We start from the raw sequence: 16,865 nt of genomic DNA, 5'->3' as shown, positions 1-16,865 counted from the left end.
TGTGAGTGGAGAACCAAGCAAGGAAGTGATTGGCAGCTGGTTAGTGTCTTAGTTTCTGACCAGTAGTGCATACTTGCTTTTCCTTTCATATTTTGTCATAAGGTATTTTCCTGAAGTCTGTGAAATTACAGTAGTCATGAGCAGTAGAAACTAACTGTGCAACTGTGGCCTCTTTTTTTTTTTTTTTTCCTAGATAAAATTGTATTTTCTGATGTTTGAAGAGCAAAAAAGCACCATGGCTCCCTGAACTGCAAAACTACAGGAAGTGTGGCAGCCCTTCCTACCTCCAGCTTTCCTTCTTTACTGTGATGTTCTTCTTGGGACCTTTGGTTTCGTCCTCACTGGGTTCACAGTGACCTGCCTTGGCATCAGAGAAGAGGAAGCTGTTTGTGGATCAGGGAGAGCCATGGCCTTGAGCTTGTATGTCTGTCACCTCTTCTATAAATTCAAAATGTTGGTGTTTGTCACTTTGTGTTTGATAGTGCTATGGGCTGTGTTCAGTTACTTTGTGGACTCCAGACAGGAAATTTCTAAAGCTAAGACCATGGTGGAGTATTTCAGAAAGGTAACTAACCTGGAGGACAGTCAAAAGGAAGAGAAGATGGAATCAACTGTGAAAGTGCCCACGGTGAAGTCATTTCAGGGTCCCTGTCCAGCTCTATCTCCATACCTGCGTAAGTCGCAGTGCTTTCCTCTCCTTTCTAACAAGTTACATCTGCTTTGGTACTCCTGACTTGGTTTTCTTCCTAGCCATTTTACAGTTAGACACTTTTCCTGTTAAATAAATTCAACGCAATCATTTGCAATAAGCACTTCTGGGTGAGGAAGCAGCTTGTGGTGCAGAGTGTCTGTGCTGGATCTGGCTCCGAGAGCAGCCTGTATGGTGCTATGCTTTGAATTTGTGACCAAACCAGCTTGAGTAATGCACCTGTGACCTGGCTCCTACTGAATGGTGTTTGCACATTGAGGCACAGTGTCTCTCTTTTGAGGCCCCTAAAATCTAGTTGGCTGGAGGTGGACAAGAGATTTGGAATGGACACAGCTGGGACAACTGACCCCAACTGACTGGTTTTTCCATACCTGTTCCATACCATTTGTCATGCTTGACAATCAAAGCTCAGGGAAAGGAGGAAGGAGATGCTCATGGTTACAATGCTTGTCTTTGCAACAGCTGCTCTATGTGCTGAAGCCTTGCTTCCAGGATGTGGCTGGAGATGTGCCTGCCAGCAGGAAGTAATGAATTTCTCTTTTTGCCTTGCTTTTGCTTTTTTTAATTAAACTATTAAATTTTATCTCCACCAAAGTCTTCACCTTCGCTCAATTTTTTACCTTTTCATCATTAGATGTACTTTTGTCTCTCTATCTTGACAACTGAAAGACTTTGCAGCTGTTTTGGGGTTAGCACTAATTGTGATGAATAGGTGACTGTTTCCGTTGGTTTGGCCATTTCTGTTGGGGTTTTTTTTTGTACTGGTATTGCTAGCAGCATCAGGCTTCTGCTCTACAGTATCATGTCATTGTCATCTTCTTCCTCCTTCCCGTGAACCTGACTAGAGATTTCTTTGGGAAACTGGATTTTTTCCTAATGTAGTCTGAAAAGCTGCTGTCTAGCTGCATGCCCCCACTGCTGCCACCAGGATGCATTTAAGTAAACACAATGTGGCTGTAGCTGTCATGGTTGTCTGCATTGTCTCATTCATGGGTCTGCCTAGTCCAGAGGGGCTGGAATGATAGCTTAGTGCCATGGAAGTGATGACAGTTTCATTCGGTTACAGAAAGCCTTGGTACGTTTTATCTTTTGGGTTTATAGCCTTAAACCTGTGGTGATTTTGTTTATGCTTTAAGTGGAGATGACTTCTCGTGATCACAGTCCTATGTCTGTTTCCACTTCCCTCTCATTTGCTTTGCCCTGGCAGCCATCTCTGGCCAATCCTCCAGCAGTAGGGTGGAAATTTTCTTGATTATTTTTGTTAATATACTTTTTTTATCATCCTTACTGTATAATCAGTTCAAACAGCTAAATGCTCAAAACCTTCCCCTTCCAAGCTGACTGAGGCTCGAACCTGGGTTTCTTATGCTGGTTACAGAGTGCCTCATCAGGTGACTGGACTAGCCAAACCCCCAAATGACTCAGGAAAGCTTTTTGTGCTTCTCCTATAGGAGGTGCCACCAAACTCACCTTCAAAGCATCTCTCACACTAGAAGAAGTGCAAAAGGAGAACCCTCAGGTATCCAAGGGCCGGTATCACCCTACAGAGTGCTCAGCGTTGCAGCATGTTGCCATCCTCATCCCACATCGCAATCGAGAGAAGCATCTGCTGTACCTCCTGGAGCACCTCCACCCTTTCCTACAAAGGCAGCAGTTGGACTATGGCATCTACGTTATCCACCAGGTGAGGCAACTGTGCAGACACGCTTTTGGGTGGGGATGATGTCAGTGTTCTGGAGTCCAAGCAGAGGTACGCTGCTGCCTCTGCTGTCTAACGTCAGTCCTCTGAGCCCTCTTCTACTACCTGAGGGCTGCAGCCATTGCTCCTAGCACTACAGGATCTCAGCTGCTGTTAGCAAAGCTGTGAAGTATAAACAGTGTCATTAACTGGTGTCTGTTTCTCAGTCTAGGTAACACTGCTTTTGAGTTAGCCTTCACGGTAAGCACATCTCACATTGCTAATGCAACTCACTCCTCTTGCAGTATGCCCATATGTAACTAGCTTGACGTTGTCTTTTTAAATTTGGAGTTGTGGATCAAAGGTCTCAGTTTATATCCAGCTCTTCTCTCCTAACTGCTTGCTAGCTGTCAAGCTTAGTGAGCTGTGTGTATCATGTGGTTGTACTTACTTCTGCTGTCTCACGTTAACATGATGGCTACCACTTGTGCGTGCTTTACTTGCCCAGCAAGGGCTGAGGGAAGAAGTAGCCATGGTTGAGAGCACTTGGTTCCTGAAAGGTTAATCAATGTCTTTATTTGCATTATTTCTAGCTCTGCCGAGTCAGGGGCTAAAAATTGAGTGTACAGAATTGTGCCACGTTATTTCATCTAAGGTGCTTGTGTTCTTGTGTTCGTAAGCTAAAAGCAGTATAGATTTCTCTCTTATAATATGTTGTCTTGAGCTTTTGTTGTGTTTGCTTTCTTTTACTTATGTGTTCTACTTTGAACAGATTTTTCAAATAGCAGGAGGAAAAGGTGATAAACAGCTTCTCTGCTTCTGGTTAAAGAGGCTGCAGTAAATTAACCAGTAGGAGTCAGTGCATTCTAGGTGAAAGCTTATACACTTTTACTCAATGGCACAGCTGAGTAGCAACAAAAGTCATGGCAGGATATATACTTTAAGTTGGAATAGAATGTTCTTTCATTGTTTAGAGTCATCAAGTGACCCATAGAGTTGAAAAAACTAAACTTATTTTTTTTTTCTTCATTAGTATGTACTGTAACTGTATGTCTAATGGCTCACTCAGCTAGCAAGCAGTGGTTAGCAATAACTCCTTGGGAGAATGGGCGTATGCTCTTCATTTACTGACATATGTGAGGTGGAGGAGGGCTGTTGTCATGTTGGCAAAAAACCAATACAGAAATATGAAATATTTGATGGGAGCAGCAATGTCAAGTCTGGAGTTGTTCTATCTGAATTTTTACTTGGAAGCCTGGAAGCTTTTGCATAGTCTTTCTGTGTAGTTAGGCACACCCAAAGACTTTGAGTTTGGAATCTCTAAAAGGTGAGTAATTTCTTTCCTAAGGTGTTTGTCTTGTGGTTGGTGCTCTTCTTCCATGGAAAGGAGGACGTTCTTTCCTCAATAAGAGATGAGAGTGAACTTTGCTGTTTGTTTAGCATGCAGTATAACATTAAAAACTACTCGTTCTGGAAAGCAATTTTAGCTGTCATTTGGTTGCCTTTGTGCAGAAGTGGGCTGTAGCCACTGACTGTGCTGATGAGGGAGATGGAATTGCAGTAGATGGCAGATGCTGCTGCTGCTGACCTAGGCTGGGTTTGGTACCAAATACAAGTGAAGTTATCAACATGTTGTTCACTAGTCATCCAGATTGTTCTGGTCACTCAGTAACCTATTTTTTCATCATCAGGAGATTACCTGATGGATGTTTTTTCATATATAGGACACTTTAAAAAACCCCCAAAAAACAACAACCAAACCAATAAGCCACAAAAAAAAAACCCACTCAGAAATTTGACCTCATAGATTTTGGGTGAGTTGGATCTAAATTTTTCATGTAGGATTCCTTCCTTGCGTGAGAATGGAAGCAACTGATTATCTCTCTCTTAATTTCTCAGAGTGAGCACTGGGCTTTATTTCCCCTAACTGCAGGTATGGAACCATAAATCCCTTAAATCTTCTTTGTGCAGGAGCAGGTGGCTGTTAGTGATGGTGAACAAATTGCTGCTTCAGAGCAAAGCATTACTTTTTAGAACAATGCAACATGCTTTGTATTCAGCTGCTTTTCCCTACAGCTAACCTTCTCTCAATCTGGAGAGGCCAGCTTCTTTTTTGTCTTCCATGGAGCCTCTTTCAGTCCAGGAACCTTCTAGCAAATGATTCCTTTCTCTTGAAAATTGCTTTTTTTTCCCCTGTTCTTTGAATACATCAGTTTCCTAGCTCTGGAAAATGTCTGTCCTGCCAATTTTTGGGAGCACAGGGCTTAACCCTCTGACTTCCAGGTGGGAACTTGAGGTGACTCCCCACCTTGTCCTCAGAAGTAGAAAACCTTCTACAAGGCTGGCATGTGTGTACAGCCCAGTAAAAAATAAATGGCCAGATAAGCACACCTGTTGCTCCATTGTGAAGAGTGACAAGGAGGTAAGCTTACAAAACTGCCAGGTTTGTGTATATATATATGTGTGTACCTCAAAGGTGAAAAATGCTGTTTTTGACAAGTGAAGATGCACTAATTCGTATCAAAGGCAAACAATGGATTAGGTTATAGATAAGAGTTAAAATTGAGGAGACCTGCTTTTCATTTCCCACTCTGCCATCTACTGTGTGACTTGAGGAAGTACAGTGAATTCTTTAAGCATTGCCATCCAAACTGAGAGGACAAGTGTAAATCATCTGGCAGGTGCTCTGACATCTGTAGTCCAATCACTAGTGGGAGTAGTGTTTTGGTGTTTTGTTTTTGTTTTTTAGAACTTCCATAAGCCTTACTGACACAGATTTATGGAGTGCCAGTTTCCAAACTGTTTACTGGTAGCTGTTTTGTATGTAGCCTGATGAGAGCTCCAGGGCAGGGGCAGCAACAGCAATGAAATTGCATCCTGCACCGTGCATACTTCTAGTGCCTAGATAACCATAGGCTCTCCTGGCTCTGGCAGTGTTTTGTTAAGCAGACTGAAGAAACACTTTGTATCTTTGGCTGCTCTAATGGTATCTCTAACATTCTGTAGCAGCTCTTTATGTAGCTCCTGCTGTAAAGGCTGTGACACACAGATGTGGTTGCAAGCCACAGGATAAAATTGAATGCCTGAGAGCAGTTCTGCTTCAAAAGCTTTGACGCCTTCAGAGGTTTTCTTTCTGTTTTCTTCCACAGGCAGGCAGCACCAAATTTAACCGAGCAAAACTGCTGAATGTAGGATACCTAGAGGCCCTAAAAGAAGCAAACTGGGACTGCTTCATTTTCCATGATGTGGATCTGGTGCCAGAAAACGACTTTAACATTTACATGTGTGACAGACAACCAAAGCACCTTGTAGTTGGCAGGAACAATACTGGATACAGGTAAGAAACCAGGACTATGGAAACAATAACAACTGGGAAATGCCAAGTTACTGATAATGTTTCTCTTGTGAGGGAGCTGTATGCTGGTGTATACCCTTCCTTCTGACACCAGATTTATGTTTGTAATGTTCAAACTGTCTGGACTGTATGGATGTCTCTGAAGTCAGCTCCATGGTCACTGGTATGAGTGATGACAGACTCATAGATTCACAGAATGGTCAGGGTTGGAAGGGACCTCTAGAGATCATGCAGTCCATCACCCCTGCTAAAGCAGATCCACCTAGATCACGTCACACAGGAATGTCTCCAGGTGGGTTTTGAAGGAGAAGGAGATTCCATTGTCATCATTCTGGTTTCTGGGGTGAGGTAAAGGGTGTTTCTAAAAAAAAAAAGTAACATGCCAGAGGTTGCATGAAGATTTGTGAAAGCTATACCTTTAAAGTTTCCTGGTCCTGTGGTTGGAAGGTGTGATCTTGCTATTGTGTTAATAAAACCTGCCACTTAGCTTTTGCTGTCGAAGAGGTAACTTCTGATGTTGAGAGCTCAAGTGTGAGAATTTGCCAAGGGATGGGCTCGTCCTTTGATTAGTTGATGTACAACATCCTAATACAAGATTGTTCTGATTTTTAAATGGGACTCCTAAGTGATAGTATGATATAAATAATTTAAACTGAAAAGTCAGTTTCAGTCCACCTCAGAGAAAAAAGGCTCCTGTGCTTGGCAAATTTAATGACTACAGTGGCTTCATTGAATATGTTTCTTTCAACAGACACCTCTAACGTCATGTGTCTCTAAATATTAATTAGAAGTGAGCTTTTCAAAAGCTGACCTCAAGAGTACTTTGAAGTAAAGCTCTGCTTCACGTCTGTGTTTCCTTTGTTAAATGTATGAGAAAGGGGTAGGATGTATTTATTCTTATACAGGCTAATACTCACTTTCCATGTACTCAGTGGAAATGGGAACATGCACAAGTGAACAAGGCTTGTGACAAGCTTTTGGAGCACTGTGCCAGGCAGAGAGAATGCTGAGGGCTACAGGATAGTTGTACACCTAAGCAACAGAAACATCGGTTAATTGATAGGCACATAGAATCCAGCCTAAAAAGATGCAACAAAGCTTGAGGTGCTTTATGTAACCTCCTGAGCTATAGTTACTGCAAGTGTTTAGCTTAGCTAAGGATGCACATGGACCATTTTGCTTTTACTAATGGGTCACCTTTCTATTCATTTCCTCAGGTTTCTCTCATTTGTGGAAAGGAACTGTTAGTTTATGGGTCAGCTTTAAGCTTTGGCTTTAAAGAGTCTTGCACTGACAAAATGTTTTTGTTGCAAATACCTTGCACTAGTCTGCTGTGAATACCCTGCAGTGGTATTTGGCAGGATATTGGTGCTTGGAACTAGAATCATACTTTTTCTGTGTCACTGACTCTGTTTATCTGTCTGGGAAATGGGGATGATAATGCTCTACTTCCAAGGGCATTCCTGGGTATGTCTGAAGGAATTAAGATCCTGAGCTCAAGAGTGATACCTAGGAGTGCCTGAGAAAGGCCAATGTCACTCCAGTCTTCAAAAAGGGCAGGAAGGACAACCCAGGAAATGACAGGCCGGTCAGCCTCACCTCCATCCCTGGAAGGGTGATGGAACAACTCATCCTGAATGTTATCACTGAACATATAAGATGGTTATCAGGGGGAGTCAACATGGCTTCACCAAGGGGAAATGCTGTTTGACCAACCTGATAGCCTTCTATGAGTGCATAACTGGCTGGCTAGATGAGGGGAGAGCTGTGGATGTCATCTATCTCGACTTCAGCAAGGCTTTTGACACTGTCTCCCACAACATCCTCGTCAGAAAGCTCAGGCAGTGTGGCTTGGATGAGTGGACAGTGAGGTGGATGGAGAGCTGGCTGAATGACAGAGCCCAGAGGGTGGTGATCGGTGGCACAGAATCAAGTTGGAGGCCTGTGGCCAGTGCGGTTCCACAGGGATCTGTTCTGGGGCCAGTCTTGTTCAACATCTTCAATGACCTGGATGAGGGGACAGAGTGTGCCCTCAGCAAGTTCACTGATGACACCAAACTGGAAGGACTGGCTGATTCCCCAGAGGGCTGTGCTGCCATTCAGCGGGATCTCGACTGGCTTGAGAGTTCGGCAGAGAGGAACCTCATGAGGTTCAACAAGGACAAGTGCAGAGTCCTGCATAATGGAAGGAACACCAGTACAGGCTGGGGATTGACCTGCTGGAGAGCAGCCCTGTAGAGAGACCTGGGAGTCTTGGTTGATAATAAACTAAACATGAGCCAGCAATGTGCCCTTGTGGCCAAGAAGGCCAATGACATTCTGGGATGCATCAAGAAGAGTGTGGCCAGCAGGTCAAGGGAGGTTCTTCTCCCCCTCTACTCTGCCCTGGTGAGGCCTCATCTGGAGTACCAAGTCCAGCACAGGGCCACCAAGATGATCAGGGGACTGGAGCATCTTTCATATGAAGAAAGGCTGTGGGAACTGGGGCTGTTTAGTCTGGAGGAGACTGAGGGGAGATCTTATTAACATTTATAAATATCTAAAGGGTGGGTGTCAGGAGGTTGGGACATCCCTTTTTTTCTATAGTAGCTAGCAACAGGACAAGGGGTAATGGGATGAAGCTGGAACACAAAAAGTTCCACTTATATTTAAGACAAAACTATTTGACTGTTCAGGTGAGGGAGCCCTGGCACAGGCTGCCCAGAGGGGTTGTGGAGTCTCCTTCACTGGAGGTCTTCAAGACCCGCTTGGACATGTTCCTATGTGACCAGGTGAGCCTGCTTCTGCAGCAGGGTTGGACTAGGTGATCTCTAAAGGTCCCCTCCAACCCCTACCATTCTATGATTCTAAAGGTAAGGGTGGGAAAAGCTTTGCTAGCATAGCTGTGCTATTTCCTTGAGATGAGCACAGCATCCTTTTCTGGTGACCGTTTCTGTTTATGGTTTCTTCAGCTCAGTTTCAAAAATCCCAGAAAAGCTGATGTTCTCTTGTCCTTAGGAAAGAGATGGCTGAACATTGTTACAGAGGGGCATTTTTGCAGATGATGTCACCTAGAGGATCAAGATATGCCCGTACTCTGCCAGTTCTGCTCTCCCTTAGAATTGTTGAGTGGGCAGCACTGTCCTGGTTACAGCTCTGGCTCCTTTGGTGTATGCTCCTCTAGTGGGGATGGACCATTAGAGTGCCTAAGTAAGCAGTGGTGTGCCTGTATGAATGTGAGGTGGGCAGTTGGTTCTCCCACCCTAGCAAAGGCTGCTGGAAGGGGGGGGATGTGGGACTATTGGTCTCCAGCACAGCTGTTATTCTCTGCTGTTACTGTTTATGGCTGGAAGAAGCCTCACATATACAAACCCAGATTCTTACCTAAGACTTTAATTGTCTTAGCGTCTGCTGGAAGGGCAATGCAGCAGGGTAGGAGTCATCCAGATTTCTGAAGTATGTTGATGATAACTTCCTGACACAGGTGATCAGAACGGATGAAGAGAGGTGTTCTGCTGAACTTTATCCTAACAAACAGGGAAGAACTGGTCAGGGATGTGAATGTCAGAAACAAGGAGGGAATGAGGCAAATAGCAGGATCACAACCTTGGACTGCTTGTTCAGGGATTTACTTGAAAGGATCACTTGGGAGATGACCCTGGAGAGAAGAGGAATTCAGCAGAGCTGGTACATCTTCAGGACTTGCCTCCTTCATACTCAAGAATGGTCCATTCCCATGTGCAGGAAGTCCTGCATGGATGGAGGCCTGTATAGAGGAACAGGGAGCTCTTGGAAAAAACCTTGAAGAGAAAAAGGAGGCATGCCAGAGGTGGAAGTGGAATCAGGTGACTTGTGAGGACACACAAGATGCTGTCTTATGATGCAGGGGTGGGGTTAGGAAAACCAAAGCCCCTCTGGAGCTGAATCTCCCAAGCAATGTGAAGGGCATCAGGTACGTCAGCTGCTGGAAAGATTAGGGAAAATGCATACCTGCTGTGTGATGGGGACTTTATGACAAAAGACAAGAAAAAGGCCAAGGTATTCAATGCTTTCTCTGCCTTGGTCCTTACTGGCAAGATTTGTCTGCTGGAATCCCAAGCATCTGATATCAGTGGGAAAATTTGGACTTAAGAAGACTTGTCCTTGGGGGAGGAGGATCAAGTTAAGGAATACTTACACAAACTAGGCATACCATAAAACCATGTGACCTCATAGGATGTATCCACAAGTGCTAAGGAAGCTAGTTCCTGTGATTATGAGGCCAATCTGTTGTCTTTGAAAGGTTATGATTGGGAGAAGTTGCTGAGAACCGGAAGAAAACAAATGTCACTCTTTAGGAGAGACAAGAAGGAAGATTTGAGGAACTAGAGTCTGGTCAACCTCACCTTTTTGTCCCTGGGAAGGGGATGATGCAAGTCTGTTCAGAAGTCATGCCCGATCAACTTAATAGCCTTCTGTGATTTGACTAGCTGGGTGGATGAGGGACAAGTAGTTGTGTCTCCCATAACATCCTCACTGACAAAGTGATGAAGTATAGAGTAGTAAGAGGACAGTGAGATGGACTGAAAACTGGCAGAACTGCTGGGCTCAAAGGGTTCTGATCAGTGGAGCAAAGTCCAGCTGGAGGCCAGTCACTGATGGTTTACTTGCGTTTGATACTGTGGCTGGTGCTAGTTAATATCTTCATTAGTGACCTGGAGAACAGGGCACATTGCACCCTCAGCAGGTTTTCAGAAGACGGAAATCTTGGAGGAGTGGTTGATGTACCATAGACTTTGTCAGGCTGGAGAATGTGGCCAACAGGAATCTCAAGAATGCATCTAGACAGGAGTAACTCCATGCATGAGTAGCTGCCGGAGGCCAGCTGTCTGGAAAGCAGCCCTACAGAAAAGGATCTGGGCCAGCAAAGTGCCCGTGTGACAAAGGCCAGGAGCATCTTGGGCTGCATTAGGAGGGGTACTGTCAGCAGGTTGAGGGAGCTGATAATTTCCTTCTATTCGGCATCACTGAGTCTATACCTAGAGTGCTGTGTCCAGTTCTGAGTTCCTCAGCATGATAAAAATGTGGCCATACTGGAGTGAGTCCAGAGAAGGGCCGTGAGGGTGATTAAAGGGTTGCAGTCTGACCCATGAAGAGAACCTGAGAGGGCTGGGACAGCTCAGCCTGAAGCAGAGCACGCAGAGGTGGGGCTTGTCAGGGTGTATACATACCTGATAGAAGAGACTGAAAAAGGTGGAGCCAGACCCTTCTCCATGAAAGGCAAGAGGCAATGGGACAAACTGAAATTCAGGAAACTCCATTTAAATATACCAAAAAGCTTTTTTTACTGGCAAGAGTGGTCAAATAGTCGAGCAGGCTGCCTGGAGAGGTGGTGGAGTCTCCATCCCTGGAGATGCTCAACCTGAATGGACATGGACCTTAGCAACTTGCTCTAGCAGACCCTGTGCTGAGTAGGAGTTGTACCACTTGATCTCCAGAGACCACTTCAACCTCTGCAGTTCTCCCGTGATGCCACGGCAGGAGGCAGGGAATGCAGTCCGAGGGATGCTGCGTGTGGTGGCTTTTTTGGTCTTTCTAAATTACATTTCTGGTAAACCAGAAATAGTAATGTGTTGCACCTCCATTTGCCTGGCATGGAAATTGCCATAGTGGAGACTTTCTGCCTCGGCAATTCATTCCTCTGTTTATTCATGGACATCTAGAAATCTAAGTGCAATCTGCAGCCATGTGCACATCCCCCATGCAATTGTTGTAGAGGCTGTGGTGTAATGCTTGCCTTAAGGGCCAGGAAAGAGGTAGGTATCATTAAAAAGCAATTGGGAAAACACTATAAGAAAATAAATAAGCCTGGTATGTAAATACCATTTTTAAGTAGAGGTAGTTTCCAGGACAAGGAAGGTAGATTTTACAAATGAATCTGCTTTAGATTTTAGAGCTCCATTGCATTTGGTTACTAAGTAACTTGCACTGTACCTTACCTTGGAATCAGTCCTGCAGTATCCTGGAGCACATGCCCCCTTGCTAGAGCCTGACTGCATGCCAAGCTTTTCGGACTCAGATCCAAGATAATCGGTGGCTTCCTATCAGCATTGCAATGTTTCCAGTATATTAGCGTGTAGCTTTGTTCCTTTAGAGTATGGGAAGTGAAGCGCCTTCTGTATCCATGTAGAGAGAGAGAGGAACTACTGAAAAAGGCTCTGTTCTCTCAGTTGGAGAGTTAAACTTTCTCTGGCCTAAAGCAGATCACCACCTTCTTGTGAAAAGAGGAAAAAAATATCAGCCTTATGGATTTGTGTACCCTTAAGTCTGAAAAACAAGTGTAAATCTGGAGTTTCAGGGTGATATTTTCATTGTTGGTAGAATCTGAATTTCAAGTCTTCATTTCCTCTTCTTGTGTACTTCTAGGTTACGATACAAGGGCTATTTTGGAGGTGTAACTGCCCTAACAAGAGATCAGTTTTCCAAGGTGAATGGATTCTCTAACAACTACTGGGGTTGGGGTGGAGAAGACGATGACCTTCGAATCAGGTAAATTTTGAATCATGTGACTTCCTACCTAGCCTCTGAAGGGGGAGCACTACAGGAGCCTTCAATTCAAAACATTACAATGAGGGTTTGGTGTGCAAGATGCAGTTCTGTATGAACAGTTTCCTCTTTGCAAAGGGTGGGTGTCCCTGAGATCTGGTCCTCCCTCTGACAGCACTGTCAGGTGGGGCTGGGATGTGTTAGGATTTCTGGTTTGGTTTTGGGGTTGCTTGGTTTGGTTTGGCTTTGTCACAGATACCCAGTGTTTCTGTTCTCACTGGGAAATTGGTTATAACAGAAATAATAAGATTGAAGTCTGGAGCGTGATTTGCCAGATTACACAAATGTATTGAGTTCCAATACTTTGCAAGAATGTGGGAGTGTGGTGATTTTGGTGGGATTGGGTTTTTTTTGCCTTTGTTGACTACTGTGACTTACTCTAAGTAGGGCTTAGTTTGTATGTGAGTGGTGTTGATTATAGATGAGATAGCGAATAACTAGTACGTTAGATATGCACGTCCCTCAGTTAAATTATTTTTGCAGCCTTGCATGTCAAAGTAGGAGAAACTTGTTAACTGGAGAGGTTTAACAGGACAAAAGTCAACAAAATTTTTCTGTTGATCCTATGTGCCTTGCCTAGGAAGAGACCTCTAATCCTGCATTGCTGTTAGTAATGGGAGGTGGGGGGAACCCAACCCAACAGAAAACCCCTACAGCCCTGCATGCTTTGGTGGCAGAGCCTGTCAATTTGTAACTCGGGTATCCCCGGTCATTCTTAAGTGTTTACCTTTTTCAGTTGCTTAAATATGCACACAAACATTTTAGGGGCATAAAGTTTGTATCCTTGGTGATGTTAAATAGTTATGATGGTGAAATCAAGTGTGTTCAAGTTAAGAACTTGCAGATTAACGTTTGGGTTTTTTTTTCCTCCATGTCAGTTCAGCAGATCAGTCAGCTCTATCTCACATCTCAAAGGTCTACTGGAGACACGGATTACTGTTGCTTCTTAATCACAAAGTTGCTTTTCTTCCTACTCCTAGCTAGACTCACCAACTCTTCTGTGACCTCTAGAGAGCTGGCATTTATAATGGTAGGGGATGGCTTGGTACTACCTTATTCTTCAGCTCCCCTAGAAGTGTTGAGTTAAGGAGCAAACCAAGGTGCTAGTGGTGTTCCTCCAAATGTTCCCATGGGCTGTAGAGAACCAGATGGATTTTGCTGGAGGGTCTCTGGTATTTGCAAGGGGTTGGAATGAGAAGCGATGCTTGCTTGCGTGCGGCACCTGGTAACTGCAGCCGGCTGATGCCTTTCCGTGTGGGGCTGCATCTCGCAGGGGGTGGGTTACAGAGTTGGCAAAGGGTGGGAACGGGGAGCTTGCTCTCTTAGCGGGTTGCTGCATAGACACATCCTTGTGGCCTTCCTCAGCGAAGACAGCAGATGGCAGCAGCGCCTTCAGCATCTTCAAGAACTCGGGCCAAAGTGCTCTTGGGTCTTACTGCTCAGCACCAATGCTAAATGTCATGATCTCTTTTGGGCTCCTTCCTAAGGTGTACATGGCAGAGAGACTTGGGTCATGTGTTGGGTTTGGTAATTTACTGCTACAGGCAGTCATTGGAATTCTGTAAGGGGCTGGATTTCTTCAATTCTTGGCTTCTGAGTCCTCTTTCAGATGCAGATGGGACTAGCAATGACCCAGGCTACTTAATTCTGCTGTCATGTAGTTAACCCTTTCTGCTGACAGAGCAAAATTGTGCTGCTGCCCATAGATATATTGAAGGCCAGAAGCTCCAATCAAATCCCTGATGTCAGATGCTTAAATCATGTGTGGGGCTTAGTGTTTCTGGCACTCTTCTCAGGAGTTTTTCTTCATCTGAACAAATAATTTTGCAGCTGTTGGCCAACTACTGAAAAAGAAAACAAGTTTTTCCCTTTTTTCAGTGGAGAACCATCAGGTATAGGGGCTTTATTGCAGGGGTTGAGACAAGCTTGTTGCAAAACCTGTGGAATCTTGTTACAGACCTCCTAGGTTAATACAGGGCTATACAAACTGGACCTGTCAGTACTGACTTAAATAGTCTGTTGTATGAGTGCTTAAAGCGCTATGTGACCTCTACTGCAGCAGCTACCTGCTTCTGCTCAGAAGAAAGGGGTATCTGTCACCCTACTCGACCTGTCCTCCAGAAATGGCAGCTCTGAGCCCCCTTTCTCTGGCAAAAGGGCTTGTGGACGAGATGCGGATGAGTTTCTTAAAGAGTTTTCTGTGCTTGCTTCTATGGCATATACAAGAGATGATGTCTCTAAATGTTGTTTTCCTTGAGAGCTTGTTTGTAGGTGGCACCTTGCTCACTGTGCTACTGCTTCTTCCAGGGTTGAGATGCAGCAGATGAAAGTGGTGAGGCCGTCTGCTGATGTAGCAAGGTACACGATGATCTTCCACAAACGAGACCATGGTAATGAGGAGAATGGAGAAAGGTGAGACGAGAACTGTATTTCACCTTCTGTTGCCTTGGTATGTGGCTAAGGAGGCAGGCACCTGGGGGCCAAACAGACAATTCTGTGGTACCCAGCGGCTTGGGGAGACACCCCTGTTCACAGCTGGCTGCTGTTATGTATGTCAGACCTGCCTAGAACTGACTGGGTGATGTTCCTTAGAAACTTACAAAGTTACAGTTACAAAGATAGGATTTGGGTGTATGTTGTCAGAGATGACACCAAAGAACTTTTCCCCCCCCCGTCTGATTGTTTGTGCCCAGGACAGGAAAAGCACAACTTTACATTCCAGAGTTACACAATGGTAGTAGCTCTGCTGCCTCCAAGTTTACTAGTAGTGGGAAAGAGCTCGTAACTCCCCTCCTGTGTACTTCAGTGAAGATTTTCCTCCTCTTTGTCCTCAGGATGAAGCTTCTACGTCAGGTATCCAGAACATGGCAAACAGACGGGCTGAACTCATGTTCATATAAACTGCTCTCAGTGGAACATAACCCTTTGTATGTCAACATCACAGTGGATTTCAGTGTGCAGGCCAAGGTCTCATACGGATGAGTACCACGCAGACTCTAGGAAACAGCAACAGATCTTGATTGTGGTGGCTGTTAACAGCAGACTCCTGGCCCTCTGCTTCAAAGAGTACTTCAGTGGCACAGAAGAAAGTCCTTCACAGCATCTGATTGTGCAGTTGAGATTTTCCTCTTGTGAGGACTAGAGAGAAGGGCTGAGTCAAGGGCCAAGCCCTTGTGTTCTTTGCACTTTCTGCTGGGACACTTGCAAATGTGTCCTTGTTTGGGCTGGTCCAGTGGAAGGACTTGAATTAGGTCTCCTGGAAAAAAAAAAATCTCTTCTTGGAACTATTCCTAAATTTCTTGTTTTAGGGGGAAGGCTGCCACCACTGCCATGACTTCAAAAGGAACAGGCCAGTCTTTTCTTATTAAAGCACAAGAATCCTTCACCAACCACAAACTTGCCGAGGGTTTAACTTTTTCCAGCCATTTAAACTTTTTCCAGCCTGAAGAAAAATGGCTGTGTGAGGGAAGGGCAATAATGTACAATGGGTGAGGAGATGTTAATCTCTCAATAAATACACTCTCTTGAATGCAAAAGGCTTCTCTTGTTCATCATGAGCTCAAGCTCACCCAGCTACAGGCCTGCTCAAGTGTCCTGTGGCAAAATGCAAGTCGGGGTTCTGCTGCAAGCTCTGTGTTACTCTAGAGAGACCTGGAACGAAAGGCAGCAGCCCACTCTATCACATGGAGTGAAATGCTTGTCCATGTACCTTAAGGCTTTGGGGACATGCTGCTGGCAGAGTGCATATGGATATACATACCCAGGCCCTTGTCTTCCTGTGATTCTTGTTTTAGAAGACTGGTGAAAGCTGGTCCTCCGGGCTACAGAATTTCTGCTAAAATCTTGATTAAAGCCCTTTCCTTGCTGCATTGTACCTACCTCTCCTACCCCCTTCTTGTTGGATATGCACCCTTTGCAGACAGGCTTGGGAGAGTTTCTTTTAGTGTATTGTGTCTTAAGAATTACATGACAAAGAGCAACTTCTGCTTATGTACAATGCTGGACAAATCCAATTGACACATTATTCCAATAAATGGAAGACTGAAGTTTTAAATAAGTTGTTGGGTGTTAAGTGGGATAGAAGCAGCTTTTCAGTGAACATGGACTTTTAATATCTGTAAGTAAGGAAAAAAAAATACCTTGTATCATGCTTGCAAAATAACTGGATGTGGTAGGCAGTGCTACTGCCTGCCATTATGGAGAAAGACACATTACAGCAAGGGCAAAGGCTTGGGCAGGCACTCTCAGTCTTGCAAGCACAAATGTGTTCCTGCCCCGGTCACAGTTCCGCTGGGCACACGTTTGACTTAGGTTTTCCTCTAGTATTCCATTTCTCAGAAGTATTTTATGTTGAAGACAGATCAACCTTGAAAGATAATTAATGTCTGAGCAACAGCTGAAATACTAGATTAATTTCCCTCCTCTGAGCAGGAGGTTACACAAGGTGACAGCCCTGAGTCCCACACAGCCTGAATTACTTACAGCTACACTAAAAACCATTTTTTGGCCTGATTGCACTGTTAAAAAAACAAACAAACAAACAAAACAAGGGCACAAGC

At 44.6% G+C, this 16,865-nt stretch overlaps 1 protein-coding gene across 5 annotated transcripts in view; it reads left to right on the top strand.

The window, feature by feature from the left end:
• B4GALT4 (beta-1,4-galactosyltransferase 4) overlaps nucleotides 1-15,842 on the top strand; it is a 31,410-nt gene extending 15,568 nt beyond the window's left edge. For 4 of the 5 annotated variants that reach the window (XM_062005092.1, XM_062005082.1, XM_062005101.1 and 1 more), the window contains 6 exons: nucleotides 194-674; nucleotides 2,161-2,393; nucleotides 5,537-5,724; nucleotides 12,127-12,249; nucleotides 14,614-14,718; nucleotides 15,141-15,842. In XM_062005092.1, coding sequence (XP_061861076.1) covers nucleotides 407-674; nucleotides 2,161-2,393; nucleotides 5,537-5,724; nucleotides 12,127-12,249; nucleotides 14,614-14,718; nucleotides 15,141-15,288 — 1,065 coding nt within the window. In that variant the 5' untranslated portion in view covers nucleotides 194-406 and the 3' untranslated portion in view covers nucleotides 15,289-15,842. The remainder of the gene's footprint in view (nucleotides 1-193; nucleotides 675-2,160; nucleotides 2,394-5,536; nucleotides 5,725-12,126; nucleotides 12,250-14,613; nucleotides 14,719-15,140) is intronic. The other variant, XM_062005109.1, reaches the window with a different exon arrangement.
• Nucleotides 15,843-16,865: the final 1,023 nt, after the last annotated feature.

The sequence above is a fragment of the Colius striatus genome, chromosome 1 (assembly GCF_028858725.1).
Source record: "Colius striatus isolate bColStr4 chromosome 1, bColStr4.1.hap1, whole genome shotgun sequence".
Taxonomy (NCBI): Eukaryota; Metazoa; Chordata; class Aves; order Coliiformes; family Coliidae; genus Colius; species Colius striatus.
This window is presented reverse-complemented; position numbering and strand designations above follow the sequence as displayed.